General features: G+C 41.4%; 1 protein-coding gene across 2 annotated transcripts in view; it reads left to right on the top strand.

Moving 5' to 3' along the window:
- Nucleotides 1-499: 499 nt before the first annotated feature.
- Nucleotides 500-12,329, top strand: part of crtac1b (cartilage acidic protein 1b) — a 65,090-nt gene continuing 53,260 nt past the window's right edge. For both annotated transcript variants that reach the window (XM_045722596.2, XM_014214818.3), the window contains exons 1-2: nucleotides 500-683; nucleotides 11,093-11,283. In XM_045722596.2, the coding sequence (XP_045578552.1) occupies nucleotides 11,096-11,283 (188 nt within the window). In that variant the 5' untranslated portion in view covers nucleotides 500-683; nucleotides 11,093-11,095. The remainder of the gene's footprint in view (nucleotides 684-11,092; nucleotides 11,284-12,329) is intronic.

Genomic DNA, 12,329 nt, shown 5'->3' on the forward strand with positions numbered 1-12,329 from the left:
ATGACCCTGAGGTGGGATTGCTACTACAGGTAACATATCATAAAATGTTACCATTATTTAAATAGTGGAAAACTAGACAGACCAATAGCACCTGAGCTGCAAAAAGTTTTAAAGCCTATATTTGAGTGGATTCATTTTCACATGGATGTGTTTTTTTCTGTTTGGATTATTGCCATTACATATGAGGGGCAGACAACATGCTTTGATTGGTGAAAACGGTTAACCTATAGCCTATATTTGGGTATATAAGATGTAAAGAGTAGAAAAGTCTCACAGATTCTGTACGCACGTATGAATCATGATGAGGATGAAATGTAAAGGCATTGAAACATCCTCTTAGCCGAACAACCATCTCATCTCCCAGTCCCCGGTCCCCGCTGCAACTCATCTAATATTTTAATGAGCACCTGAGAAAATATACACTCCAGTCGCTCACGTCTCCCTTTCCGCACTATCCATTGGCTGCCTCCTAAAACTTCACGCACGTGTCTGCCGATTGGTTTAAATCTGACACAAGTGATTTCATAAAGCTTTTCTTTTCTAACTAGTGTAAATGGATGAAGAAGTCTGGTACCCAAGAGACACGTGAAGTGGCTAGTCTCTACAGAATTCGCTGACTCGTCCTCTCTTTCTCTTTCTGGCGCTGGAGGAATAGTTGCGTCGGGGTGTCCATGTGATTGCGAGTGAGTACCCTGGGTCTTTTGATAGTTCTGCGGCGGTAGGCTACTGTACTTAACTGGACAGCGCGCAGATAGGGTGCTCTGAGCGCGTCTGTGGAAAGTTTAGCTCGTCATCATTCAACACAGTGATATTCTGTTATATTCTATAATACGAGCGCATGGCCAATGATGTGTTGATATGGGTTCTATTCTAAGCATGTACAATATGTTTGTGTTAGGTAGGTAGGTAGGCTACTAGACTACAGTATAAAGTTGATACCCAAGTCAAAGGTTTGCGGGATTATGTAGCCTATATACAATATGCTGTAATGTTCAGTGATGCTGAATAGTCGCTGCAAAACTTTTCATTTCTGTGTTATATATATTTGATATAGGATAATAGTTGTTCCAAAGCTATTTGCAAGATAATCTATTATGGATTTGAAAGTAATGTCTGTGCAGGCTAAGTCATTTGTATCTAGGCTAGAATGGATTTATTTATTGTAATAATTACTTTAATTAATTCATGAATTAATGGTTGATGAAAAATAACATCTTATAACACCTATCCTAACCCTAAAGTTAACCCTTACCCTTATCCTAGCCCTAACCTTAACCTTTACCCTAACCCTCATTCTAAACCTAACCCTAACATTAGCAAACAGTTGCATATTAACAGATGGTATGGCCATCTGTAGAGCATCTACAATGGACTATCCAAATAAAGAGTGACTCATTATTATAATTATTTTTTTCTTTTTTCGAGCTAATCAGTTATTAATTATTTTTCAGAGCAGATTAATTATTTTTCAATCAGATGTGATTGAATTGTAGTGAAATGTTTAAATACATTCGTAGTTTGTGCTGAGTGTCAAGTTGGACCTATTTGAGAGCAGTAAGTGTTGTAATTGGCCATTAGTATGATTGTATAAGTGCCTTGGCTCTAATTTGAAGATGGTGTGTGTTTGTGTGTGTGATGAGGTCTCTTGCTGCTTTTCACTTTTACGGAAAATCTCCTGATGAAGTAGCATTCCTCTAAACTGTTGATTGGTCAGAATGATTATGACTGAGCTCAACTCAGTGTGTCTGGAACAGTGTGTGTGTGTTCATGCACGTGTGTGTGTGTGTGTGTGCGTTCCCCGTAAGTGTGTGTGTTTGAGGGGTGCAGTGATGGTGTCCTTCACAGAGAGGAGCCTCCATACAGCGTGTTGTGTAAGTGAAGATGCTGGTGCTGCATGGGGCTCTTTGTCGCAGTCTTATCAAGATTTGAGTATGGCGTGAACACTTGCTGATGTTTGCATACTGTACTGTAATGGCCTCTTTATGGCCCCATAAATAAAGTCCAAAACATCTCACCATTTCAAACGACAGTATTCCAATCTGTCAAATCATCTTATTTCGTAATTGAGAGTGATATTCTATTGTATTACAGCCCATTGAAGGAGAGAATTTGGTTATTTTCCATAAAGAAAGCAGGTTTTTGACTATATTTCTGTATTGTCCACTGATGTCCGAGTTGTTGGTTGTGTGAGAGTGGGTTTTGATTTAGTTGGCATATCAGTAACTGAGGTTACTCACAGCTCAAATACAACTATGATATATCATATATGACAAACATATTTCATATGAGTTATAGCTACGTACTTTAGAACTTCCTAAACTCTTGTAGGGAGGGGTGTGGAGGGCAATGTGATAAGGGACGTCCCAGAGAGTGTAATGTGTTTTACTGCAGTGGGAGGTAGTTGAGAAACAGGTAGGAGACGCAGATCTGTCCTCGAGGTACAGTAGTACCGTAGAAGCCTAATGTACTAGCAGGGTCCCGTCCTGTCCTTTCTGCTCCTCTCCTGTTGTGAAAGAGCTGGACTGGTGAAAGCAAAAATACCTGGTAGACGTTTTGTTGTCCGATCAGTGCAGAGAAAGGAGAAATGAGAAGAAAGATTCTTTTTTAGACTATTGAGATTAACACAGGTACAACTCTTGGATAAATGCAAATTAAGAAAGGAGGGGAAGAGAGGATGCCACGTTAGACCATTGAGATGCAGTTGCTGTCTCATTGCAGCAGTAGAGCTTGTGTAAGATCTGTGTCTTGGTTTGGCACCAAGCTAGCTTAACAAGGATCTAATAATAAATCAAATCAAATTTTATTGGTCACAAACACACGGTTAGCAGATGTTATTGCGAGTGTAGCGAAGTGCTTGTGCTTCTAGTTCCGACAGTGCAGCAATATCTAACAAGTAATATCTAACATTTCCACAACAAATACTTAATACACACAAATCTAAGTAAAGGAATGGAATAAGAATGTATAAATTAAAAAATATATGGATGAGCAATGACAGAGCGGCATAGGCTAAGATGCAATAGATAGTATAGAATACAGTATATACATATGAGATGAGTAATGCAAGATATGTAAACATTATTAAAGTGGCGTTATTAAAGTGACTACTGTTCCATTTATTAAAGTAGCCAATGATATCAAGTCTGTATGTAGGCAGCAGCCTCTCTGTGCTAGTGATGGTTGTTTAACAGTCTGATGGCCTTGAGATAGAAGCTGTTTTTCAGTCTCTCGGTCCCAGCTTTGATGCACCTGTACTGACCTCGCCTTCTGGATGGTAGCGGGGTGAACATGCAGTGGCTCGGGTGGTTGTTGTCCTTGATGATCTTTTTGGCCTTCCTGTGACATTGTGTGCTGTTGGTGTCCTGGAGGGCAGGTAGTTTGTCCCCGGTGATGCATTGTGCAGACCTCACCACCCTCTGGAGAGCCCTGCGGTTGTGGGAGGTGCAGTTGCCATCCCAGGCGGTGATACAGACAGTGATACATCTGTAAAAGTTTGTGAGGGTTTTAGGTGACAAGCCAAATTTATTCCGCCTCCTGAGGTTGAAGAGGCGCTGTTGCGCCTTCTTCACCACACTGTCTGTGTGGGTGAACCATTTCAGTTTGTCCATTTCAGTTTGTCCCTCACCTCCTCCCTGTTGGCTGTCTCGTCATTGTTGGTAATCAAGCCTGCTACTGTTGTGTCTGCAATCTTGATGATTGAGTTGGAGACGTGCATGGCCACGCAGTCATGGGTGAACAGGGAGTACAGGAGGGGGCTGAGCACACACCCTTGTGGGGCCCCAGTTTTGAGGTTCAGCGAAGTGGAGATGTTGTTTCCTACTATTCACCACCTGGGGGCGGCCCGTCAGGAAGTCCAGGACCCAATTTCACAGGGCGGGGTTGAGACCTAGGGCCTCAAGCTTAATGATGAGCTTGGAGGGTACTATGGTGTTGAATGCTGAGCTATAGTCAATTAATATCGTTCTTACAGAGGTATTCCTCTTGTCCAGATGGGATAGGACAGTGTGCGGTGTGATGGCGATTGCATCATCTGTTGACCTATTTGGGCGGTAAGCAAATTGAAGTGGGTCTAGGGTGACAGTTAAGGTGAAGGTGATATGATCCTTGACTAGTCTCTCAAAACACTTCATGATGGCAGAAGTGAGTGCTATGGGGCGACTGTCATTTAGTTCAGTCACCTTTGCATTCTTGGGTACAGGAATAATGGTGACCATCTTGAAGCATGTGGGGACAGCAGACAGGGATAGGGAGAGATTGAATATGTCTGTAAACACACCAGCCAGCGGGTCTGCGCATGCTCTGTGGACGCGGCTAGGGATCCTTGCGAGGGTTAACACGTTTAAATGTCTTGCTCAAATCGGCCACGGAGAAGGAGAGCCCACTGTCCTTGGTAGTGGGCCGCGTCGGTGGCACTGTATTATCCTCAAAGTGGGCAAAGAAGGTGTTTTAGTTTGTCTGCTCAGCATTGCGGAGGGAATAAGTACAATGTTTGTATTCGGCCATATTCCCAGTCACCTTTCCATGGTTAAATGTGGTGGTTCACACTTTCAGTTTTGCCCAAATGCCGCCATCTATCCACGGTTTCTGGTTAGGGTAGGTTTTAATAGTCACAGTGGGTACAACATCCCCTATACACTTCCTTATAAACTCACTCACCGAATCAACGTATATTTTGATATTATTCTCTGTGTTACGGGTGTGTACGGGAGGCGAAGTCAGGTGCAGGAGAGCAGAGTGTAGTAACAGGCGCACTTTTTATTCCGGTCCAAAATGAAAGCACCTAAGTACATAAACGTGCCCAGAACACGGAACATGAACAAAAGTCTGGCGCGTGACAAATACCCACATAACATAAAACTATTTCACACAAAGACATGGAAGGGAACAGAGGACTAAATACATGCAGTGTGATTAGGGAATGAAAACCAGGTGTGTTTGGAACAAGACAAAACAAATGGAAATATGAAAAATGGAGCGGCGATGGCTAGAAAGCAGGTGACGTCGATTGCCGAACGCCGCCCAAACAAGGAGAGGAGCCGACTTCGGTAGAAGTCGTGACACTCTGAGGCTACCCGGAACATATCCCAGTCCGCGTGATCAAAACAATCTTGAAGCGTGGATTCCGATTGGTCAGACCAGCGTTGAATAGTCCTTTGCACCGGTACTTCCTGTTTGAGTTTCTGCCTATAGGAAGGGAGGAGCAAAATAGAGTCATGGTCAGATTTGCCGAAAGGAGTTTCCTTGAGGGCCGTTGTGGTATCAGCTTGAGGGGAGATATACACGGCTGTGACAATAATCGATGAGAATTCTCTTTGGAGATAATACGGTTGGCATTTTATTGTGAGGACTTTTAGGTCAGGTGAACAAAATGACTTGAGTTCCGGTATGTTGTTACAATTACACCATGAGTCGTTAATCATGAAACATACACCCCAGCCCTTCTTTTTCCTGGAGAGATGTTTATTCCTGTCGGCGCAACGCACTGAGAATCCAGGTGGCTGTACCGACTCAGACAGCATATCTCGAGAAAGCCATGTTTCTGTGAACCAGAGTATGGTACAATCCCTGACGTCTCTCTGGAAAGCAACCCTTGCCCTGATTTCATCGACCTTGTTATCTAGGGACTGGACATGAATATACTTGGAAGCGGTGGGTGGTGTGCCCGCCTCCGCCACTCCCTCTTCTCCGGCGGCATTGTTTTGGGTAGGCCTCTGGAATCAGTTAACCTCTTGGGGCTAGGTGGGACGCTAGCGTGCCACCCGTGGTGCACTCCATCAACAGCAGGTGCATTTCAAGAGCGGCAAATTTGAATCCAAATAAATGTCAAAATTCAAATTTTTCAAAAATACAACTATGTTACACCATTTGAAAGATAAACATCTCCTTAATCTAACCACGTTTTACGATTTCAAAAAGGTTTTACGGCGAAAGCATAAATTTAGAGTATGTTAGGACAGTACATTTACAAGAGTTGTGTGTAATGTTTTGTCAAGTCAAAGACAGGGTCACCAAAACCATAAAACCAGCTAAAATGATGCACTAACCTTTTACAATCTCCATCAGATGACACTCCTAGGACATTATGTTAGACAATGCATGCATTTTTAGTTCTATCAAGTTCATATTTATATCCAAAAACAGCGTTTTACTATGGCATTGATGTTGAGGAAATCGTTTCCCTCCAATAACCGGCAGTCAAGTCAGCGTAACAAATTAAATAATTAAAATTAGAAAACATTGGTAAAATATTATATTGTCATTTAAAGAATTATAGATTTACATCTCTTGAACGCAATCAACTTGCCAGATTTAAAAATAACCTTACTGGGAAATCACACTTTGCAATAATCTGAGCACTGCGCCCAGAAAAATACGCGTTGCGATACAGACTAGACGTCATGTTGGGGAGATCTAAAATCGAAAATAGTATGTAAATAATTCATTACCTTTGATTCTCTTCATCAGATGTCACTTCCAGGTATCACAGGTCAATAACGAATGTAGTTTTGTTCAAAAAAGCTCATCATTTATGTCCAAAAATCTCCGTCTCGTTAGCACATGATGTAAGCCAGCCGGACTTCTCGTCATGAACGAGGGGAAAAAATATATTTCCGTTCGTTCAAACATGTCAAACGTTGTATAGCATAAATCATTAGGGCCTTTTTTAACCAGAACATGAATAATATTCAAGGTGGACGAATGCATACTCTTTTATAACGTATTGGAACGAGGGTACCCAACATGAAGTAGCGCGCCAGGTGTCTAATGGGACATCATCGTTCCATGGCTCTTGTTCGGTCAGATCTCCCTCCAGAAGACTCAAAACACTTTGTAAAGGCTGGTGACATCTAGTGGAAGCAATAGGAAGTGCCAAAATATTCCTAAACCCCTGTGTTTTTCAATGGGATAGGTTTAAAGTCAATACAACACATCAGGTATCCACTTCCTGTCAGAAAATGTCTCAGGGTTTTGCCTGCCAAATGAGTTCTGTTATACTCACAGACACCATTCAAACAGTTTTGGAAACTTTAGAGTGTTTTCTATCCATATATAATAAGTATATGCATATTCTAGTTACTGGGTAGGATTAGTAACCAGATTAAATCGGGTAAAAAAAAATTATCCAGACGTGCAAATGCTGCCCCCTAGACCCAACAGGTTAAATGACCTGGGTGGGAAAGTCGTATTCCTGGTCATTGTGCTGGTAAGTAGACGTCGCTCTGATATCCAATAATTCTTCCCGGCTGTATGTATAACCACTTAAGATTTTCTGGGCTCACAATGTAAGAAATAATATAAAAAAACGAAATACTGCAAAGTTTCTTAAGGACTAGAAGCGAGACAGCCCTCTCTGTCGGTGCCATCTTGCCACGGATCACCCCGGTACTGCTGCTCATTCCGTTCACCAGCTCTGGAGGTCTATGTCACCAGCCTTCTAGGCGTCACTGAATTGGTTTCCTTACCACCAACCCCGGACTGTCTTGTCTCATTACGCACACCTGGTTCCCTGCCTCCTATCATTATACAACGTGACACATCTTTAATCTTTGTAGTAGGGTAGGAGTGTGCAGCATCGGGTAATTATTAATTGATCAATACATGTATTTTGTTAGTTTGTTTCTATTTAAGTGGTATACCCTTAAACTTTCTCACCAACCACTGGCCAACATTACACCTATAAAACATAACACATTTTCCTTCATATTTTGTGAAGTTATAGTTATTCAGTCAAAGTTCCATTACTCATCTATCCCTTCCTGTCCTCCCCTTTTATAATGTATGTCCTGCCCTCTTATCTATTACAGAGCATTAGCAGGCCTGTAAAACGGCCTGTATTTCTCAGACTCATCAGTCATTATGCTCACTTCTAATGGGTAGAAACGGCCACATCTCTTCCCTTCTCTATCATTCATTAACCCAGAGGCGATGAACGCAAGACTGTCTTTGCTGAACGCTACCCTCTTATCACTGTGCTACCTACACACACACACACACACACACACACACACACACACACACACACACACACACACACACACACACACACACACGGCCAAGGAAGCTGGTGGGAGGAGCTATAGGAGGATTTGTTCATTGTAATGGCTGGAATGGAATGAATGGAACTGTAACAAACATATGGAAAGCTCATGTTTGACTCCGTTCCATTTATTTCATTCCAGCCATTACAATGAGCCCGTCCACTTATAGTCCCTCCCACCAGCCTCCTCTGACACACAAATGTACACATGGACGTGCACACACACACACACACACACACACACACACACACACACACACACACACACACACACACACACACAGCTTGCTATTACCCTACCATGATTACTGGGACAATGATGCCGTTTTATCTCAAATTGAATTGTTGAGGAGGATGTTAAAGAGCCATATATCACCCAGACAGAGGCAAAGCAGAACGGTGTGTGTAAGCACTAAGCAGTGAGTGAATCCACAGCACTAGGGGGCTGAGATGAGAATGGTTCTGTTGTATTACATTAGAACTGAGGGACTGTGATGATGGCTTATGGTGTTTATACAGTCAGTTGGTAAATCAAGTTGTCAGCTTTTATAAGGCCATCAGGTTCAGAGTGTGTATGTGTATGTGTGCGCTTGACATTTACAGTGGGAATGACCTTCCCCGGTGGTCAAAACTGGTTGCCATTTCCTCATTATGACATCATGATCAGGTTGTATACTGGTTGTAGAAGACTGTTTTGTTATCGTCTTTTTAGTGGTCAGAATTATTTTTTATGAAGACATGACGAGAGCCTTGCAACCAACGGGCATAATGTAGTGCTGTGCTACGCATTACAGCCCACAATAATAAACTAGCAGATCTGTGTCAGGTGATTATCATACCAGACAGCTGCTTCTAGGTTCTCTACTCCCACCCGCAATTAAATATCGAGCATCAGGAGCATCAAAAACCGTAAGGCTGTAAAATAAATTTGAGTATAAGAATATAGAAGGAGGCCTATATTTCATTCAAAAGTTTCATCTTAAATGGCAAAATAATACTGCATAATATATGCCATTTGAAATAACTTTATTAGCCTAAATGTTATTTTGATAAAAAAATAAAAAAATAATTCACGAAATTTAGTTCCACATTTCAAATATGGACAGTCCAGGAATATTTTACTCCAGATCTTGATAAGAAATTGCCATACCAGACAATTTTATTTTAAAGACAGTGGTATTTAATGGACTACATGGATTGGAAACTGATTAAATAGTAAGAGTAGGGTACACCAACATAAGTTTTCCATTCATACAAAAATTGCCACAGTAGAGATTATTTCAGTTGTACGGAATGATTGTTAAATAGTCTGGTCAAAATGTAGGACTAAGTTGTTCCGATGATAATATCCACCAGAGGGCGAATATACAGTACCAGTCAAAAGTTTGGACACACCTACTCATTCAAGGGTTTTTCTTTATTTTGACTATTTTCTACATTGTAGAATAATAGTGAAGACATCAAAACTATGAAATAACACCTAAACAATTTAAAATATATTTTTGATTTTAGATTCTTCAAAGTAGCCACCATTTGCCTTGATGACAGCTTTGCACACTCTTGGCATTCTCTCAACCAGCTTCATGAGGTAGTCACCTGGAATGCATTTCAATTAACAGGTGTGCCATGTTAAAAGTACATTTTTAAAATGTCTTTCCTTCTTAATGCGTTTGAGCCAATCAGTTTTGTTGTGGCAAGGTAGGGTCATATTTGATAAAAGACCAAGTCCATATTATGGCAAGAACAGCTCAAATAAGCAAAGAGAAATGACAGTCCAGCATTACTTTAAGACATGAAGGTCAGTCAATTCAGAAAATGTCAAGAATTTTGAAAGTTTCTTCAACTGCAGTCACAAAAACCATGAAGTGCTATGGTGAAACTGGCTCTCATGAGGACTGCCACAGGAAAAAGACACAGAGTTACCTCTGTTGCAGAGGATAAGTTCATTAGAGTTACCAGCTTCAGAAATTGCAGCCCAAATAAATGCTTCACAGAGTTCAAGTAACAGACACATCTCAACATCCACTGTTCAGAGGAGACTGCCTGAATCAGGCCTTCATGGTCGAATTGCTGCAATGAAACCACTACTAAAGGACACCAATAATAAGAAGAGACTTGCTTGGGCCAAGAAACACGAGCAATGGACATTAGACCAGTGGAAATCTGTCCTTTGGTCTGATGAATCCAAATTTGAGCTTTTTAGTGAGACGCAGAGTAGGTGAACGGAGGATCTCCGCATGTGTGGTTCCCACCGTGAAGCATGGAGGAGGAGGTGTGATAGTGTGGGGGTGCTTTGCTGGTGACACTGTCAGTGATTTATTTAGAATTCAAGGCACATGTAATCAACATGGCTACCACAGCATTCTGCAGAAATACGCCATCCCGTTTTTCAACAGGACAATGACCCAAAACACACCTCCAGGCTGTGTAAGAGCTATTTGACCAAGAAGGAGAGTGATGGTGTGTTGCATCAGATGACCTGGCCTCCACAATCACCTGACCTCAACCCAATTGAGATGATTTGGGATGAGTTGGACCACAGAGTGAAGGAAAAGCAGCCAGCAATTGCTCAGACTGTTGGAAAAGGCACACCTGTTAATTGAAATGCATTCCAGGTGATTTCCTCATGAAGCTGGTTGTGTTATTTCATAGTTTTGATGTCTTCACTTTTATTCTACTATGTAGAAAATAGTAAAAATAAAGGAAAACCCTTGAATGAGTAGGTGTGTCCAAACTTTTGACTGGTACTGTATATTCAATGACTTTGGTAGCAAGCAGGACTAAGGTGTCATCGACATCAGCTTTTAGGGAGCGGTTATGAGGTGACCAATAATAATGGTTGCAAAGAGATCAGCTGTGTCGGTGAATTTAGCTGTTCTGAGGGTGTGGAGGGTAGCAAAATTATGCTAACTTGACCAAAATATCAAGGTTTCCAGAATCGGAAGGGAATATGCAGAAAATGTAGAATTTTCCAACCAGGATTTCCAGAAAACTTTGGAATTTTGGGAAAGATACTACAATTTTGCAACCCTAAGGTTGTGAATCTGTCTACAGGTGATGATGTCCCTCTGGGTGTGTATATTCCTCCCTGTCCTCTCTGCGGCCCAACGGTCAGAGCCCATGTTCTCAGCGGTCACAGAGACCATGCTTCCTCCGGACTATGACAACAATCCCACCCAGCTCAACTACGGAGTGGCTGTCACCGACGTAGACAACGATGGAGACCTTGAGATGTTTGTAGCCGGGTGAGTGAGTGACATGGTCATTAGAACTAATCAGAACTAGTCAGAATTGGTCAGAACCAGAATATGTTAGACATAGGAAGCAGTGGATGATCTGGAGATGTTCATAGCCAGGTGAGTAAGTTAGGTCTCAGAACCAGTCAAAGGAACATAGAAGGACCTGTCAAAACAAGTCAGTAGAATATAACACATTAGATCTAGTAAAAGATAATACAAACAAAAAAACATGCATTTTCCAAAAACATGTTTGTTCCATCATTTTTGAAATGCAAGAGAAAGGCCATAATATAATATTGCAGTTTAGGCGCAATTTAGATTTTGGCTACTAGATGGCATCAGTGTGTGTGCCAAGTTTCAGATTAATCCAGTGGAGCATTGCAATACTGCATAGTATTTTGTATCAAGTCTGCCCAAATGTGCCGAATTGGTCAATTGATACATTTTCAAGTACATAACTATAGAGAACATACAAAAATGATATGGTAATACAATATTTAACTTTACACACTCCCAGGAATGTCATACATGATGTATCATTAGCTTGTACACTAACTTTCACACATGTAGATGGCCAGGTGGGGTGGGTGTGGAGCCAGAGACAGCAGGGGTTCAAACTGTAGAACCCAGTTCCTACATTTGAATATAAAAATGGATTTTATCAAACAAAACTATGCTACATTTTATCTCTGGGACCCTCAGGATGACAAATCAGAGCAAGATTACTGAATGTAAGTACATGATTTACCTTCAGAGGTGAATGTAGCAAACCAGTTGCCGTGGTAAAAGTTTTTGTTGTTGTTGTACACTCTCCTCAAGCAATAGCATGGCATTTTTTCACTGTAATAGCTACTGGAAATTGGACAGTGCAGTTAGATTAACACAAATGTAAGATTTCTGCCCATATAAGACATGTCTATGTCCAGGAAAGTTTGCTGTTACTTACAACGTCATGCTAATCACATTAGCGCACTTTAGCTCAACATTCCCGGTATAGGGACACCAATCCCGTAAAGGTTTGTGTTTCCAAGTCTATAGTGTTGTTGTGTAAA

This window comes from Salmo salar, chromosome 01 (genome assembly GCF_965601325.2).
Source record: "Salmo salar chromosome 01, fSalSal1, whole genome shotgun sequence".
In the NCBI taxonomy this organism is placed as follows: domain Eukaryota; kingdom Metazoa; phylum Chordata; class Actinopteri; order Salmoniformes; family Salmonidae; genus Salmo; species Salmo salar.